Source organism: Sorex araneus, chromosome 10 (genome assembly GCF_027595985.1).
Source record: "Sorex araneus isolate mSorAra2 chromosome 10, mSorAra2.pri, whole genome shotgun sequence".
Taxonomy (NCBI): domain Eukaryota; kingdom Metazoa; phylum Chordata; class Mammalia; order Eulipotyphla; family Soricidae; genus Sorex; species Sorex araneus.
Genome location: NC_073311.1, coordinates 66,732,506 through 66,751,499, shown reverse-complemented (window position 1 = coordinate 66,751,499; position 18,994 = coordinate 66,732,506). Strand labels below are relative to the sequence as shown.

Below are 18,994 nucleotides of genomic sequence, written 5' to 3'. Positions count from 1 at the left end.
TCAGGGAGCGCGTGGCCAGGGCGTCCACCCACGAAGGGGGCCTCAGCCCCGGGGCACGGGCGGCGTCAGGGACGCTCGACGGCTATGGGTCTCCAGAAGGGCCGACGGCAGGAGCCCGTCCTCGGGGCCAGCGTCGCCTGGGCATCACGCGCACACGGCACGGCACCGGGCCCCCGAGCGGCTCTGGGGAGCAGGGGGAGGGTGGGGCCCCGGCCCCCTCCCGGGGCTCTGGGTCCCTCCCAGAGAAGCTGACCGGCACCAGCACTGCGCTGCCGGCTTCCCACGGACCCGGCACACGAGCACTTGGACGGGAAACTTGCTGGTCACCAGCACGAGGGCTCAGCTGGGGGCTCGCATGAAGCAGCCCCGGGCACCCTGAGATGCAGGTGTGCGCCGGGCCGGGCCATCTGCCCCTCTCCATCCCCCACCAGCTCCCGCTTGGAGCCCCACCAGCAGGGCAGCCACGCCTGGGCCACGTGGGGCAGGTCACCTGCTTGTTGGCCTTCAGCACGGCCCGCAGCGTGGCGATCTGCTCGCGCTTGGTGCTCAGCAGGGCCTTGAGCTTGAGCAGCTCCTCCATCAGGGCCTCCTTGTCCTTGTCGGCCACGGGCGCCAGCTCCCGCGCGGCCGCCCGCTGCCGCGACAGCTGCAGGGAGCGGTCCACGGCCTTCTGCAGGTGCCGGATCTGGTCGCGGACGATGGCGTGCAGGTTGTGGATGTTCATGGGCTCCTTGCGCAGGTCGCTGGAGTCCAGCACGGGCGAGGAGGGCGGGGCGGCCAGGACCGGGGACACGCTGGGCGTCTTGGCCGGCTCCGCGCCCGGCCCAGGGGCCGCCTCGGCGGGGGCCTGCGTGTCCGAGGCGGCGGCGCGCCGGGCCGGGCGCGGGGACAGCAGCGCCCGGGGGTCATCGGGGCCCTTGAGGCTGCCGCTGCGCGTGGCCCGGCTCTGGCGGTAGTAGTCGAGCACCACCCGGCTGGGCGTCTCGTTGTTGCACAGGCACACGTGGTGGTAGAGCTGGGCCAGCTCCTCGCTGAACGTCACCAGCTCGTCCTGGGCCGCGCTCAGCGTGCCGTGGCTCTCGCTGGCCAGGCCGCTGACCCGCTGCAGCTCCCGCTCGGCGCGCTCGGCCTTGTCCCCGCTGTCCCGGGCCGCCTTCTCCAGGCCGCTCACCTGCGCGGCGTAGCACTGCACGCGGCCCTCGTAGCGGCTCTTCTCCTCGCTGAAGGTCTCCAGCGCCTGGTTGTACTTCTCCTTCAGCGCCTTGATCTCGGCCTTGAGGCCGATGACCTCGGTCACGGCCACCCGGTACTTGCACTCCAGGACCTCGAGGCCGTTGATGTCCACCTCGTAGTCGTGGGCCTCCCCGTCCGGCTCCTGGCCCTTCTCCCCATCCGGCTCGGGCCTGGGCTCGCCGCGCAGGCTCCGCATGGCGTTGACGTGTTCCGTGAGCCGGTGCACGCGTGCGTGCTGCTCCGTCAGCGCGCCCTTGGTGTGCTCCAGCTGCGTCTGCGACTCCTGCAGGCTGGCCAGCAGGGTGGCCTTCTCCCGCTCCACCTGTCGGGGGAGAGGGCGTGAGGGTCCGGACAGCCTGGCGCCACACCCGGGACCACCGGCCCCGGCCCCGCCTGGGCCCTGGCCACGTGGCGCCTTCCCAGATGCACCGACAAGACCGTTCGAGGGAACAGCACGGATGATCCACGCAAGGACGGACCCGGGCCTGGGACGGCATCGTGGCCAAGACCCCCGGTTCCGACTGAGCCTGAGTGGGGGCCCTCCGGAGGGATCACGCAATGCACATGGGCCCAGCTCGCTCTCCCACACGCCTCGCACACTCACGCCAGCCGAAAGCGTCTCAGACACTCCACAGTCCCGTAACACCCTGAAACAGGATTCGGCTTCAAGAGAAGCAGGGGCCGAAGACAGCCTCTCCCCTGGGCTCTGGGGCACCCGTGTCCCCGGCAGGGAGAGGCGGCTCTCTTTCCCAGCGCCCAGCCGCTTAATTAAGTAAAACCAACTACTGAAACCGCTGCCTTAGGATAAGCACTTAATCCCCCAAATACACCCGCAACAATTTGAAAGTCTGTAATATAAAAGGCAGAGAATGTGGAGTCTTAGATCTATAAGAACAGTTTACAAAGCATTTCAAATGGGAACTTTTAAAACTAGCCATTAGTCTGAGTAACACTGGCTTTGTTACTATACAGGTGGTATGACTATGAACTGAGAATATCGGGTCTCTATTCTGTCATTAAAAATAGGCAGAGGGGCTGGAGCGATAGCACGGCAGGGATAGCATTTGTCTTGCACGTGGCCAACCTGGGTTTGATTCCCAGCATCCCATATAGTCCCCTGAGCACCACCAGGAGTAATTCCTGAGTGCAGAGCCAGGAGTGACCCCTGAGCATCACCGGGTGTGACCCAAAAAGACAAAATAAATAAATAAATAAATAAATAAATAAATAAATAAATATGAGCAGAAAGCATACCGTTACCTGGGAATAAAATAAAACATTCTCTCCCTCCATAGAGAGAATTATTTATGAGTTAAGAGTCTTTGCAGGTTTATAAATTCAGTGTCTTCCGATAAAAGTAACTACATCAGTCCAGGCATCAGAGAGGCTCGGCTACCGACCACACCTGCACCGTCCTCTCGGCTCCTGTGGGACAGTGACGCAGCCACACAGCCAGACACAGACTCAAGCACACTGTGGACACGAGGCCTGGGCAGCACTGGGCAGGCAGGGGTGTGTGTGTGTGTGTGTGTGTGTGTGTGTGTGTGTGTGTGTGTGTTTGGGATAGGGGAGCACTGGGCAGGCAGGTGTGTGTGTGTGTGTGTAGGGGGAAGGATGGGGCAGCACTGGGCAGGCAGGTGTGTGTGTGTGCGCGTGTGTGTGTGTATGTATGGGATGGGGGAACACTGGGCAGGCAGGTGTGTGTATGTGTAGGGGGAAGGATGGGGCAGCACTGGGCAGGCAGGGGTGTGTGTATGTGTGTGTGTGTGTGTGTGTGTGTATGTGTGTTTGGGATGGGGGAGCATTGGGCAGGCAGCTCTGTGTGTGTGTGTGTGTGTGTGCGCGCACGTGTGCAGGATGGGGTGTGAGCACTGGAGAAGGGTCGCTGACCCTGGGGCTGGGGTAGGTGCAACCAGCAATGACTTTGTAAGTCACTGTTCTTTAATTCAATAAAAAATCATCAAAAACAAACTGTTAAAAATAAACGAGCAATAAAACCGTGAGAGCTGCTCAGGGGACAAAGCTGGGCTGCGGGTCTGCCCGTCCGAAGGAAGGGGCCGCCCCCACACTCCACATTGGCCCCCAGCGCTTCTGAGCTCCCGGGAGTGAAATGCCTGAGTCGGGATCATTAAGGCACAGTAGCACTTGGCAGTGTGGACTCTCGGCCCCGGACATCCCGCACAAACCGTGGGTGGGCGGCCCCCGCGGGGCGAGCTGCCGTCACCACGCCGCCAGGTCAGGCGCGCCCCAGGGAGGCGCCGTCACCCGAGCCCGGCTCGTCACGCTGCTTCTGGCGCCTGAGGCCCCTGGGCGGGCCTCCTGCCCGCGGGTCAGTGAGGCCGACGGACTCGGGCCCGGAGCTGCCTGAGCTGCAGTCCGGGCAGGGCTGGACTCACGGAGGTTCAGGGGGACCGTCCAGGGCAGGGAGAAAGGACAGAGCTGGGCAGCTGAGGGGCCGAGCAGGAGCTGGGGGGCGCCTGGCGAGGGCGCAGGGGAAGGAGCGTGACCCAGCAGACGGCGAGGCGCAGCCAGCAGGACTCCAGCTCGAACCCTGGGCTGCGCCCGAGGAGAGCCAGGCTACTCTCCCCACGGCCCCAGACCCATTTCTTTCGACACACAACCGTCAGAGGCTGTTTCCGTCCACCCGCTGCCTCTGCTCGTGCGGGAGTCAGCGCCCAGGCCGCGAGGCGGCCGCCCTTTCCCTGCCGACAGACACACGTCCGCGTCCTGGCAAAGCACCACGAAGAAAGGCCAGCACAGGACGCTCAGGGAGCACAGCAGGCTGTGTGTGTCTGTGCATGTGCGTGCATGTGTGTGTGTGCGTGTTTGTGTGTGCACATGCGTACATGCGATGTGTGTGTATGTATTTGTGTGTGTTTGTGCATGTGTGTACATGTGTTTGCATGTTTGTGTGTATTTGTGTGCATGTGTGTGCATGTGGGTATGCGTGTGCATGAGTGCATGTGTTTGCATGTTTGTGTGTATTTGTGTGTATGTGTGTGCATGCATATGTGTGTGTTTGTGTTTGTGTGTTTATGTCCGGGTCGGTCTTCGTGTGCGTCTGTCTCTCACACACTGCACTCACACACCGTCAGTCAGCTGGGAGCTCTCTGGGGCCCTTAGAAATGCATCCTACGTGTCAGTGTTCCTCTGAGACCAAAACTAACAACCGCTACACGGAAACCGCAGACCAACAGCTGCCAGGAAGCCTGACCCAGAAGCTGCCCGCGAGGACCAGCACTGGACCCAGCGAGTCTAGAGTGAGCAGTGGACAGTGCTCCGGGGAGAGACGCCGGGTGGGACATTCAGACAACACCACACGAGCCGGAGAACCAGGAAGGCGCCACCAACTGGGGCGGTGGGCACCCCCTGGGCACCCCCAGAGCCAGTGAGGCAGCCCAGCCTCTCAGTCAGCGCCAGGGGCCCGAGGCGTCCCGAGGCCGACTGAAGCGGCCCCGTGAGGCTCTCCCAGTGCCGTGCGGGGGGCCTGGACTCTCAAGAAACACTGAGTCCAGCCGGGCCCATGGTTCCCCGCTCACGTCCAGCCGCGCCCTGGGGCTGGCGGAGGGGACAGGCGTGAGCTCCCACCTGTGACCACTGCTGGGCACGGCCTTGGCAGGCTGGGGCTGGGGGCAAAAGCCAGGGCACACCCTCTGCCACGTGCTGCTTCCAGCCGAGCCCGACTTTCACACGCGTGGCTGCGTGTCTTCATGCACATGGAAGTCGGTGGGACTGGCTGAATCTGGAACCTGCAACTGGCCTTGTGACCCAGAAGGACCTGCCCGTCGGGGTCCCTCTGGGGCCTGTCCCCCGCCGGCAGACGCAGCTTCCTGCAGCCCGGAGCCTGGCACAGGCCTGGTGCCAGCCGGCGGGGACAGAACCTCCTTCCAGCCACACTCCCTCTGCAGGGCGCCTCCGCTCAGGGCCGGCCTCGTGCCGGCAGGCAGAGGGGCCAGTGCCAGCCCCTGCCCTCGGGGTGGAGAAGGGAGCCCCAGAGAGTGTGGCTCGGGACCCCCCAGCCGGGCAGAGAGCTGCCCCTGGATCTGGGAGGGGGTTTCCAAAGCTGCCCAGGAGGTGCCCGGCTGCAGCTACGTGATCCCGCGGGGCCCGGTGGTAGGTCTGGGCCCGGCCAGCCCTGGCCTGGACGGACAAGGCGCCTGGCGCCGGCAACACTGCCCCCCAGGCCCGGCACCCGGCGATTTCCCAGTGGCCACAGTGACTCCCAGGCCACGCCCCGGGCGGTCCTGGCTCTGTCCCTGTCAGCTCCACGTCTGCAGGGGACTCAGGGACAGGAGCTGCTTCGGCCACCCACGGCTGCCCTCACTGGCTCTGACAAGGCCAGGTGGGGGCACTGCCGCACCCCTGCACTTACACACACACACACACACACACACACACACACACCCCACATACGCATATACACACACATACATGCACACACACACATGCATGCACATACATGCACACACACACATACACGCGTGCGCACACACACAGTGCTATCAGCAGCTCGTGTGGGTCAGGCAGGAAGCCGGACAGCACAGCTGGCTGAGCCTGGCCCACACCCGGACTGGAGCGGACCCCCGGCTGAGCGGCGGGCAGCTGCTGTGCACTCTGGGCAGGCGAGTGCCGGCCCGTGCACGCTGGGGACGCGGCCGCCAAGACGGCCTCAGCCCAGCATCTGCGAGCTGGAGCCTCCCCCACAGCCCCCGACGCCAGCGACCGTCCCAGACCCACCACGGGAGAGAGTCCTGCAGAGCCGAGGGCCCCAGCCCACCACCGGCCCAAGGGAGATGCACGCGGGCACCCAAAGGACCCCACACGGCCTGTGCTGCCTCCAGCCTCGGAGGGTCCTCCCCGCAGAACCGTGTCTGAAGCCGCGCGCCGCGAGCGCCCTGCCCGCGACCCCGCGGTACCTGCACCAGCTGCTGCTTCAGCTTCTGGATCTCGGAGATGTTCAGCTCGCTGAGCAGCGACTCGGCCTTGCGCAGGGCGGGCGCCCGGAACTCCCCGGGCAGCTTCAGGGGCCCGTGCAGGTGCCCGTTGAGCTGCTCGTCGTTGTTGGGCTCCGCGCCCTCGTCCGCCAGCTTGAGCCCGTCCACCGCCAGGCTGAGCGGGTGGTCGCCGGGCGCCGCGTGCTGCGCCAGCTCCTTGCGCAGGCTGTTCTTCTGCTCCCGCTCGCTCCGCAGGGCCTCCAGCGCCTCCTCCAGCTGCTGCTCCGCGATCTCCTTCAGCCGCAGTGCGTCCTCCAGCTGGCTGTTCAGCAGCGCCGCCTCCTCCTCCGAACGCTTGATCTCGTGCTTCAGGCCCTCGTACTCCACCTGCGCGAGAGGGGCGGCTGAGGCGGGGCCGCTCGGGCCTATCGCGATGCACGTGACCCACGCAGCAGGTCGTGCCGACGCGTGTATGTTGTGACTCACGGTGTGTCTCACGTCACGGGACACTGCAATACACAGCCACATCCACTCCATACCTTAGGCGTGTGCCCTGGAGTACACACATGTATGTGAGGTGGCCTGATGTAATGCACTCCCACAGATGGCACACACATGACATCGACACGGTAACACATATATGTTTCTGTGCACCTATACTAGCTTGCCTGGTACATGTGTATCATAGCTGTATTATGCAGTGTGCCAACACACATGGACCACATGTGCACACCACAAGTATGCATATGCATATATCTCAGGTACATTATCACTGATGATATGCTCCTGGTTTTGTTTTGGGGCCACGCCTGGTGATGCTCAGGGCTTGCTCCTGGCGCTGCACTCAGGAATCACTCCTACCGGTGCTCAGGGGCCCACCTGGGATGCCGAGGATCGAACCCAGGTAAGCCACAAGTAAGACTAAGGCTCTACCTGCTGTGTTATCTCTCCAGCACCTATAACTGATATACTTTTTGATGTTCTGTAAGCAAAATAAGACAACACACTTGCACACACAAATGCGTTCTACTGTAATAAGTACAAGCAACACAAATTCCGTTCTCAAGATGCAAAGCTGTCTGTGGTCTCGTGGACTCTCCTTATGAGGTGCGAGTGATTAGAAGGAGGTCCGTGTGCCTGGCCGGGCAGAAACACGGCCCTGGGCACTGCCCGAACGCTGGACATACCCCGCTCACAGCCCCTCCAGGCTGTCCCCGTCACTCTCCTACGAAGTGCAGCAGAAAGGAGCATCTCTGGGGGTGGGGTCGCCACAGCGGTCTGGGGGCTGGGAGGAAGCGGAGGAGCCGCTGTTCCCCGGGCAGGTGCCCGCACCCTGCAGACCGCAGCACCCAGACCCTGCTCGGTGCCCTCCTGGGGGTCGCTCCTCTGCGTCTTCCCTCCAGGGCCGCTCCTGCCCGGCTCAAGACGCCTCCCACACGTGGCGAGCGTCCACCTTCCCAGAAGGGCCGGCCGAGCCCCACGGGTGGGGCCGGGACGCTGACCCACGCGACCCTGACACTGACTTCCACGCTGGCGTGAGTCCGACCTCGGAGGCTCTGAAGGCCTGGGGCAGACCCCAACCACGGCCCCGGCACCCCTTCCTCCCCGCCTGCCCTCCTTTGGCCTCTCTGGCGGGGGCAGGCCTGGCTCACGTGGCCGAGGCCAGGAGGGGTGAGACCCAGCGTCAGAGCGCGCCAGCACCCTGCCGCAGAGACCACCTGGACAGCGCCGAGGCTGGACAGTGTCTCAGAGACAAGCTGAGCTCACACCCGCCATGCCCGGGGGGCAGCCCAGGGCCACGCTCCGGCAGCCCAGCACACGGCGAGCACCGAGGTCCCAGCACCCAGTGCCAGGGCAGGGAGAGACGCCTCCACCACAGACTCGAGGGGTATGGCAGGAGCACTGCGTTCCCTCCTGCTCCTGCCCGCGGGGAGGGGGCACAGAGGCAGGTACCCTCAGCCCGCTGGTTCTCACAGACTCTGACTGTAGGGCCCCTCTGGAACACTGGAGCGTGACCTAGGGGGGTGGGAGAGAGGGAGGGGAGGGGAGGGGGAGAGAGGAGGAGAGGGGGAAAGAGGAGGAGAGAGGGAGAGGGGAGAGGGAGGGAGAGAAAGGGAGAGAGGAGGAGAGAGAGAGGGGAGAGGGAGGGAGAGGGAGGGAGAGAGGAGGAGAGAGGAAGAGAGGAGAGGGAGGGAGAGAGAGGGAGAGGGAGGGAGAGAAGGGGAGAGAGGAGAGGAGGAGGGAGAGAGGGAGAGAGGGGAGAGGGGAGAGGGAGAGGGACAGAGAGCTCAGAACAGAGGGGGGCAGGAAAGGGGACCACTTACACCGACTGGCTTATCTTTGTCATCTTGTTGGGGGCACAGCCAGCAGTGCTCAATCTGACTCCAGCGGCGCCTGGTGACCAGGGCCGTGCTGGGGACTGAACCTGGGTCTCCCGCATCCCGAGCATGTGCTCTGCCCACTGAGCCACCTCCCCAGCCCCAAGACCCACACGTAGAAGTTGTCAGGTTGAGAGAGAGACAGAGACAGAGAGACAGAGAGAGAGAGAGAGAGAGAGAGAGAAGAAAAGCGTCTGCCACAGAGGCAGTGGGGAGTGGGGTGTGGGGGTGACGGGAGGGAAGCTGGGGACACGGGTGCTGGGAAGTGTGCCCTGTGGAGGGGTGGTGTCGAACACTGTAAGACTGAAACCCAGTCATGAACAGCTCTGTAGGGGTCTGTCTCACAGTGATCCAGTCATAAAATCTTAAAAAAAGGAGCAGTCGGGTTAGACAGATCAGAGCCAAACCGCCTCCTGGAACAGCTGCAGAGCTGCAGGCTGAGGTCGCCCTCACCGGGAAGCCGCTTAAACCCGTCTGGGCCTCGACACCAGCCCACACAGCGGTGCCAGACGCTCGCACACACCATCCCAGGGGAGAAAGTGTGGTACGGGCACCATATGTGTGCAGGGTGTGCTGGACGCGTGTTGGGGGTATGTGTATGATGTAGGAAGTGCATGGAATGTGTGCCCTATATGTGTGTGCTGTGTGTGGTGTGAGGTGTGCATGCATGTGTGGTGTGTGTGGTGTGCATGTATGATGTGGTGTGTGGTGTGCATGCATGACGTAGTGTGCATGTATGATGTGGTATGTCTGGTTGCATGTGTGGTGTGCTGTGCATATATGATGTGGTGTAGTATGTATGTATGCTGTGGTGTGTGGTGTGCATGTACAGTGTGGTGCATGTAGTGTGCATGTATGGTGTGGTGTGTGGTATGCATGTATGATGTTTTGTGTCTGGTTCATGTATGATGTGCATGTAGTGCATGTACGGTGTAGTGCATGTACGGTGTGGTGTGTGTGGTGCATGTATGATGTGGTGTGTGTCTGGTGCATGTACAATCTGGTGCGTGTGGTACATGTATGGTGTGATGCGTGTGGTGTGTGTACAGTATGGTGCATGTGTGTGTGGTGCATGTATGGCATAGTGCGTGTGGTACATGTACAGTGTGATGCGTATGGTGTGTGTGGTGCACATATGATGTGATGCATGTGGCACATGTACGGCACGGTGTGTGTGGTGCGTGTATGGTGTGGTGCATGTATGATGTGCTGCGTGTGGTGTGCCTATGTGATATGTTGCATGTGGTGCATATACAGCATAGTGTGTGTGGTGCATGTGGTATGTGTACAGTGTGGTGTGTGTGGTGCATGTATGGTGTGGTATGTGTGGTATGCATAGTGTGGCATGTGGTGTGTATACAGCGTGTTGAGTGTGGTGCATGTATGGTGTGATGCGTGTGGTGCTGTGGTGTGTGTATAGTGTGGTGCATGTGCGTGTGGTGTATGTACAGTGTGATGCGTGTGGTGTATGTACAGCATGGTGTGTGTGGTGCACGTATGATGTGATGCATGTGGCGTATGTACGGCATGGTGTGTGTGGTGCGTGTATGGTGTGGTGCGTGTGGTACATGTATGGTGTGCTGCGTGTGGTGTGCCTATGTGGTATGTTTGCATGTGGTGCATGTACAGCATGGTGTGTGTAGTGCATGTACGGTGTGGTGCATGTACGATGCACTGCATGTGGTGAGTGTGCCTATGTGGTATGTTCTGTGTGGTGCATGTACAGTGTAGTATGTGTGGTGTGTGTACGGTGTAGTGCATGTGGTATGTGTACAGTGTGGTTTGTGTGGTGCATGTATGGTGTGATGCGTGTGGTGCGTGTACAGTGTGATGCATATGGTGCGTGTGCAGTGTGGTACATGTGGTACGTGTGCAATGTGCTGCGTGTGGTGCGTGTACAGTGTGGTACATGTGGTGTGTGTACAGTGTGCTGTGTGTGGTGTGTGTACAGTGTGGTACATGTGGTGCGTGTACGGCGTGCTGCGTGTGGTGCGTGTACGGCGTGCTGCGTGCGCCACACCTGGTTCTGCTTCAGGGTGGACACGAGCTTCTGCAGCGTGATGTTCTCCTCCTCCAGCTCCGTGTAGTCCTGCAGCAGACGGGCCTCCCGGAACTTGTACTCCCGGATCTCCTCCTTCATGCGGATCCGCTGCAGCTCCACCATCTCGTTGCTCTGGAACGACAGACACACGCCATCAACACGGGCACAGACGTGAAGTCTGGGCGCGGCAAACCCTGGAGTGCCTTGTGTCCGAGTGCAGGGCGGAGGCTCAGGACGGCGCAGCCCGGGCACATGCGTGTGTGCTGGGAGGCCCGGGCGGTGCTGCCGGAGACACTCGGCCAGGGGGCCGCGGGCCGCGCAAAGGCCCTGGAGCTGGGGCTTCCCTGCCTGGAGCACAGGGGCACACGCAGAGGTGACCGTCCTCCCGCCCGGGCTCCGCTTCCTGCTGGCGCCGTGAGGCTCCTCTCCGGGCCCTGGGCCGGCCCTCGGGCACGTGGCAGGAAGGAAACAGGCGAGTGCGCCGCAGAGATCTGGAAGCGCCTCTCGCCAGCTGTCGGGAGTGACCAAGTGATCACGCGTGGAGGCACAGATGGGACAGGCCACACGTGGGGCTGGCAACAAGGACGGGGGCATGTGGGCTGGAGGGGCAGAGCCTCGGCGGCTGGGGGGGACCCAAGTGGGGGATCCCCGCCGGCAGCACCCTCGTCCCCTCGGAGGGGCCCCTCCAGCTGGCTGTGTCCCTCCCGCCCCTCGCCTGCGCCCTGGGCACCCACCTGGGGCTCTGCGGCGGCTGCCCTGGAACCGAGGGTGCCCATGAGACGCCCCCTCCCTGCCGCGCCCTGGGCCGGGGAGAGCAGGGCCAGGGCCAGGGGCCTCCCCCGCAGACCCCCAGGGAAGGGCTGTGCCCGGGGCCTCTGCAGGACACTGGCTGGAGGGACGCAGCCTCGCCGCCAGCCCTGGACCCCGAGCCTCAACCAGCACCCTGAGGGGACACGGCGCCCCGGGTGGACGCCGGTGACAGGCCCCGGAAAGCCTCCCCTGCAGCCTCACCAGGAGCTCTGCGGCCCCCGGAAGACGGGCCTGCACACGGGATGCACGCGTGGGGCCCCTCCCACAGAGGCCCGGGGAGGGCCGACGGTGCCAAGCAGGGCGCGTGGCCAAGAGGCCACGACACCGCACAGGGTGGGCGGGGAGTGAACGGGAGAGGACGCAGCAGGGGCCGCGGCCATCCCAAGAGCAGGCCCGGGGGGGGGGGGGGGGCGGCAAGGCCGGCTCAGGGGTCCAGGCAGGAGCAGCCGCGGAGGTTTGCGGCTCTGGCGCAGACAGGCCTGAGGGAGGAAACCGCGTGTCTGCACCTGGCCAGAATCTGGGCACGGGACCCCAGTACAGGCGCTGACCCCGAGCATAGCACCACCGGGTGGCACGCTACAGGGGACACAGAAGACGCGCAGAGTGTGCAGCTGAGGCCCTGGACGCGCCGGGGAAAGGCTGTGTGTGTGTGTGTATGTGTGTGTGTGCGTGTGTGCATGTATGTGCGCATGTGCGCACGTGTGTATGTGCGTGTGTGTATGTGTGTGCATGTTTGTATGTGTGTGTCTGTGTGTGCGTGTATGTGTATTGTGTGCATGTGTATGTATGTATCCATGTGCATGCATGTGTGTATGTATGTGTGTGTGCGCATGTGTATGTGTGTATGCACATGTGTATGTGTATGTATTTGTGTGCATGTGTGTGCACATGTCTGTGTGTGTGTGCGTCTGTGTGTGTGTGACTGTGACAAGCTGAGCGTGGCAGCGTCTCCCTGCAGTGCAGGTCTCTGGTGAGCATGCGGGTGACCCTCCTCACTGGAGTCTCCCTGGGATTCTCCTGCACCGCCCCCCGTCCCCCACCTCACTGTTCACTGAGTTGTGCTGCTTGCCAGGGCTCAGACCGTTTTCTTTTTAACAATTTTTACATAAAACATGATACAACATAATGCAGCGGATGCACATTCCTACCCGAGAAAGTCGCGGCTCATTTGAGAAACTTTATCAGAGGCCACGGCAGTCGCTAATCGGGGACGATCAGCTTCAACACAGAGCACACAACCACCAAAGGGAAAGAGGCAAAGGCCCAGCAGAGCAGGACGGCCTGGCGCACCCCCTCTGGGACGGAAGGACCAGGGGAACAGGGTCCGACAGCACCGGGCAGGGGGCAGGGGGGCCGGAGGCAGAGCCCTGCGCAGGACACAGCCGCCCCCACCCCCCGAGAGCTCGCTGCACACCACGACGCCCCTCGGACCCAGTCAGAGCCGGATAAACGCGCACAGGCCATGAGATTCTTTAGAATCAGTAACCAAACAAACTGCAAAGTCAGGAAAGCTTTTCAAAGCAATCCACCTGCCAACCTGCGAAACACAGCCAACACTGAAAAGCCACTGTAAAAACCAGCGAATCTCACTTTGTGGAAGACCAGCACGATCAAGAGGAGGCCCAAGGTGGGACAATAGGAGAGACGAAAATCTGAAAAATAATGAGCTACGCTATCCAGGTGACTTAATTTAGCAAAGAGTAAACACAACAGAATTAGACTGGAAATAAAGATAAAGGTCACTGTGATCCCGTTGCTCATCGATTTGCTGGAGCGGGCACCAGTAACGTCTCCATCGTGAGACTTGTCACGGTTTTTGGCGTATTGGCCACGGGGAGTTTGCATGACAGAAATTAACAGGGCAGAACCTTGAAGGACTTAAGCGTGGCCCCTCCTGAAAGGCATCCATGGAAGTCCAGGCCCACGGGCGTCCACCATCGGTCCTGGGAGTGGACCCCGGAGGGAACACGGTTAGCGGAGGGTGAGCCTGACACGGCAGAGTGAGCAGCCGTCCGCCACACCCCAGAGGACATGGCGAGAAAGCAGGGCCCTCCAAACAGGAGTTGGGAACCAGAGACACGGTCTCGGGGCAGGACAGGGAGCATCTCTGTGGGGCTGCACTCGGGCTGCAGTGCTCCAGGTTTCCAGGGACCCGTGGGGACAGGTTGTGGTTTCCCTGAGACAACTGCTTGTTGGCACTTTCCTACAGCTGGCGAGAAAACAGTGGCCTCAGGCTTCGGCCTGTTCCTCGGCCACACATGTGCCTGACAGGAGCAGCACTGGTCACGCCCAGAGCCCCCCACTGCCTGCCCCGTGAGCCCCCGGGCTGCCAGGGCCCGCCTGGGTTACAGGTGTTTTCTTTTTTTTTCTTTTTTCATTTTTTTTGCTTTTTGGGTCACACCCGGCGATGCTCAGGGGTTACTCCTGGCTCTGCACTCAGGAATCGCCTCTGGCGGTGCTCAGGGGACCCTATGGGATGCTGGGGATCGAACCCGGGTCAGCCTCGTGCAAGGCAAACGCCCTGCCCGCTGTGCCATCGCTCAGCCCGGCTGTTCTCGCACATCACTGCCATTACTGTCGCTCTCACCGCATCAGCCGCGGAGGGCCTGAGGCTCTTCAGAGCACTGTGTGTGGAATAAAGCAGCCAACGCCAAGCGGAACATTTCCCAAGAAGCAGCCGACACCCCTGAGAGGGAGACGCAGGCCCAGGGCCCAGAGGGACCAGGGCGCCATGTGAGCAGGACGGGGCGAGTCCGAGGGCCCTGGGAAGCCCAGTCCTCACACTGCGGGGCGGGGAGGGGCTCGGACAGGGGCCATGCCCCACGGTGCCCAGAGCCAGGCCCGGGGCGGTCCCCCTCCGAGTCCAGGCCGAGCCGTCCGCTCCCCGTGACCTTCACGCTGACAGGTGCAGAGGTGGGGCTGGGCGGGGTCTCCGCTCCTGATGCTCTTCTGAGCCGCTTTCCACACGCCCCTGCGCTGCGGCCGCTCAGAGGGTCCGGCTCCCACCGCCCAGGCCTGGGTGCCAGCAAGCAGCAGGACCAGGCGCGCGGGCAGCTCCAAGGGCGCAGGGCGGCGGGTGTGGGCGGGGGCAGGGCCAGGCGCGAGTGGGCAGGCAGGGGCGGAGGGCGCAGGGCCGGGCTGGGGGAGGCAGAGCCCCGTCCCGGAGGAGCGGCTGGAGCCGTCTGGGCGGGGCAACTCTGCTGGACTGAGGGCCAACAGCCTCGCGTGCGGGTCTGCAGCGCCTGCTGGTGATCGTCGCGGCGTCCACGCGGCGCCCACGGAGTGGACAGGCGTGGCCCTTCTCGGACTGAGGGTCGCCCTGAGAAGGCAAACCAGGGCCTGGGCCCGCCTGCCTGCGCTCCTCGCGGGAGCACGCAGCGCTTCCCGGGGCAGGGGGGGGGGAGGGGAGCCAGGCTGCTCAGACGGGCTGACCTCGGAGGGAGGCGCAGACCCCAGGCGCAGACCCCAGGGGGGGGAGACAGCCCTTGGGGCTCGGCGGGGACCAGGCGCCCCTCACAGGTCAGGGTGCACGCGGGGCCGCCGTCCTGGGAACGGAAGCACGTGCCTTTAAGAGACCAGGGTTTCCCCCACCGTCGGGGGTCAGTTCTGAGCACAGGGCGAGGAGTAGCCCCTAGGGACCACAGGGCACGGCCCAAGGCCAAAACACAAACAACAGAAAGGGGGGATCCAGCCCAGTTTAGCTGAAAGGAAATTAGGAGAAAGTCACTCAGAGCAGAACACTCGTAATACACGGCGATGAATGTGACTGAGTGTTAACTGTGTGTCTGGAGGGGCTGAGGGGAGGGGCGGCTGAGGCCGGGGCAGGGGAGCAGGGGACACCAGGATTTTGTCCGTTCCGGCCCAGCGGCCGTGCTCAGGGCTGCCCCCTAGTGGCTGGGGCGCCGTGTGTGGTGCGGGAAGGGACCCAGTCTGCTCCCCACCCCATGATCCCTGCCATGAGCGGGGGACCCCAGGGCTGCACAGGGCGGAGTGCGGGTGGAGCACAGCGTGGGGAGCCCCTAGGGGCCCCAGGACCCTTCCCCACCAAAAGTGTTAGGAGGAAAAAAAAATTTTTTTTTGCTTTTTGGGTCACACCCAGCGATGCTCAGGGGTTACTCCTGGCTCTGCACTCAGGAATTACTCCTGGCGGTGCTCGGGGGACCATATGGGATGCTGGGAATCGAACCCGGGTCGGCCGCGTGCAAGGCAAACGCCCTCCCCACTGTGCTATTGCTCCAGCCCCCAATTTTTAAAATCAATACAACAAAAATAAACAGAGGAAATAAAAATAAACAAAGAAAACTCATTGCAACAACAACCGAAAAATCAGTAATTTCTTAGAGTTTCCCAGAGCAGATAGTGTCAGTGTGCGAAGGGCTCCGAAGGCCTGGCCAGCCGCAGCTGCTCTCTCCCTCCGCACGCACGACTCCGGGGCTCAGGCCGCACCCCGGCGGCGGGCAGGTCTCCCAGGGCACGTCCCCCAGCTCCCTGCCTGCCGCGGCCCCACTGAAGGACAGGGGTGCGGCTCGCGCCGGCCAGCCCCGGCTCCTTCCCCGCTGACCGACAGCCCAGGCCCTGCGAGCGGCTAGAGCAGCGTCAGCGCCCAGCTGCTGCCCTCGAGGCCGCCGGGCAGGGGCTGGACACGGCCACGGTCTGGGCCTTCCTCAGGGTCCCCAGTCCTCACGCAGGACAGACGGACGGTGTCCTCCGAGCGGGAGGCCGCGTCCAGGAAGGCGCCTCCTGCGGCAGAGGGCGGGCACCCGGGCTCAGGCACGTCTGCCCTGCTCTGTGGGGAAGCTGGGAGCCGCCCGCTGCCCAGACGCCCCCTCCCACTGGACACGCGCTCGGCCGCACCCCTGCTCAGGGGCAGGACGCGGAGGCATGCACTGGGCCGGGCTCCATCCCTGCAGCCCGGGTGCCGCCCTCCAGGCCCCGATGCTCAGCCTGCCGGGCTGGTCAGCCACCGGGGGGCGGGGGGCCGTCCTGGGGCCTGGGAGGGGCCTCCCGAACAGGAAGAAACGCTCAAGCCCGCAGAACCAGCCACTGACGTGGTAGAGCCGGGCCAGCCCCGGGGAGAGCGACACACCCAGACTCACGCCAACAGACTGGCCGGAACCCCCCAAGGGCGTCCAAACCCACGTCTGACCACTGCCGGGTGGGGGGAGGGCAGGGGGCGGCACCCAGGCAGCCCCAGCTCAGCAGGGAGGTCGAGGCGCCCAGAGAGCGGGAAGCTGATGCTCTCGGCACTGCACGGAGCGTCTGTGACCTTCTCGAAAGGGGCCGGCCCCAGGTCCTTGACGGCAGGTGAAGCTGTGGATTCCCCAGGGAGAGTCAGATGCCCACAGACTCTCAGTCAGGCCGCCCCCTGGAAACCGGACGCCCCGTGGGCAGGGGCGACAGGAAAGGGCCGAGGGGTCCGGAAAGTGCTGAGTGTGCACCCGGGGCGGTCAGAGGCTGAAACCGAAAACCAGCGGCGGCAAATGGGCCACGGCGCCCAGGACCCCTGAGTCCAGCCTTTCCCTGCCTCGGGGAGACCCTCGTGTCTCGTGGCTGACGCCCACTAGGCCACCCCATCAGCAGCAGAGTGGACGGCCACTCCCCGGCTTCTCCAAACCCGCCGGCCCCGTGGACGGCCCCTAGCCCCCCAGCCGGGTCCCGGTCACCTCTGCCTTCAGACAGCTTCCGGGAGGGCCTCTGTCACCGGCCCCTCCTAGACGGTTCCCGTGGGCTTGCTCCCTCCCCAGAGCCCCCTCGCGGCTGACCAGGCTGGCCTGGCACGGCCTCTCTCCTCTCTGGCAGTGCCCCGGAGGCCATGCTCCGCCTGCCCACTGCACACGCCTGCCTGGGGTCTCGGGATCCGGCACTGACGCTCCGGGATGCCCCCACAGGTCCCGGCTCCAGGCCCTGCTCCCAGCCCCACAGACCCCGCACACTCCCCTGGGGGTCCCCCCCCCCATACACACACACACACTCGCCTCAGCGCTCTCTCTGTCTCTCTCTCACACACACACTCCCCTCGGGGCTCCCCCCACACACACTTGCTTCTGGGCTCTCTCTCTTTCTCTCTCTCTCTCTCACACACTCTTTCTCTCTCTCTCTCTCTCTCTCTCTCTCTCTCTCTCTCTCTCTCTCTCTCTCTCCTTAGGGCTCTCGCTCTCTCTTACACACACTCACCTCAGGGCGCTCTCTCTCTCTCTCTCTCTCTCTCTCTCTCTCTCTCACACACACACACACACACTCTCTGTCTCTCTCCCTCTCTCTCTCTCTCTCACACACACACACACACACACTCTCTCTCTCTCCTTAGGGCTCTCGCTCTCTCTCACACACACTCACCTCAGGGCGCTCTCTCTCTCTCTCTCTCTCACACACACACACACACACACACACATGCGCACACACACACACTCTCTGTCTCTCTCTCTCCCTCTCTCTCTCACACACACACACACACAGAGTCACCTCAGGGCTCACTCACACACACACACACACACACACACATACACACTTGCCTCGGGGCTTCCCCTGCCACACTCTCTCTCTCTCTCTCTCTCTCTCTCTCTCTCTCTCTCTCTCTCCTCATCCCCCCCAAGTGTGTGCTCTCACTCTCGGGGCACTGGGGACACAGCCCGGCACCGGCAGGCAGGAGGCTGGTCTGAGCAAGGCGCCACCGCACCCACAGACACTGAAGACAAGCTACAAGAACCGAACCAGGACGCGCCGAGTCCACCCGGAGCACAGGGCCGCCCAGCCCCTGCCTCGCTCGTGGCGTTCCTGCCTCCAGCACCCCGTCTCCCTTTCCACCACGGAGACCCCCACAGCCTAGCGTCCCCCACCCCGGCTCATCGCCCGGTGTGGTCTAGGCGAAGGGACAGACACGCAGACGGGCAGGACGGAGAGACAGGCGCAGGCGCAGCTGCGGGCGGGCAGCTCAAGAGAAGAGCCCCTCCCCTGGGAGCGGGACACAGCCGCTGGCCCTCCTGCTGGCCACACCCGCCCGACACACACCGGGCCACGTCCAGCTGAAGCCACACCACCGGGCCACATCCAGCTGAAGCCACACCACCGGGCCACGTCCAGCTGAAGCTTCCGCAGAGAAGCTTCCTGGAGCGGCTCCGAACTGCCGCCTCTCGGAGGCCAGACAGGACGGCGAGAAGGTGCAGAGTGCAGACCGCGGGCCCCGGCCCGGTCCCCAGCACCCCTGCGGCCCTGAGGCCTGAGAGCAGAGGCAGGGGGAGCCCTGAGCACCACCGGGGTTGGCCCAGCAACCAACCACCCGACCGACCCACGGCATGTGCCTTTGGTTCCGCTTTGTTCACTGCGCAGCTGCTGCGGGCAGGAAGGGGCAGAGCCCGGGAGCCGGGCTGCGGGGTCCTGGGCGAGGGCAGCACCCCCGGCCCGGCCCGCCTGCAGGGGTGGGGAGCCGACTCGCCCCTGGCTGCACTGCGGCAGGGCCCTGCACCCCCTCTCGGTGCCGTCCCCCGAGCCCACTGCGTGCTGGACCCCCACGCTGTGCCCAGACACCTGTGGGGGCCGGGGGGAGCAGGTGTGCCCCCACCCCGGCCGAGGGGCAGGAGCTCAGGAGCCCGCCCCGCAGG

The 18,994-nt window shown here is 63.6% G+C and overlaps 1 protein-coding gene across 6 annotated transcripts in view; it reads right to left on the bottom strand.

The window, feature by feature from the left end:
* Positions 1 to 18,994, bottom strand: part of BICD1 (BICD cargo adaptor 1) — a 60,333-nt gene that overhangs the window by 10,548 nt on the left and 30,791 nt on the right. For all 6 annotated transcript variants that reach the window (XM_055118163.1, XM_055118164.1, XM_055118165.1 and 3 more), the window contains exons 3-5: positions 10,566 to 10,718; positions 6,150 to 6,554; positions 491 to 1,555 (exon numbers count right to left, since the gene is read on the bottom strand). In XM_055118163.1, the coding sequence (XP_054974138.1) occupies positions 491 to 1,555; positions 6,150 to 6,554; positions 10,566 to 10,718 (1,623 nt within the window). The remainder of the gene's footprint in view (positions 1 to 490; positions 1,556 to 6,149; positions 6,555 to 10,565; positions 10,719 to 18,994) is intronic.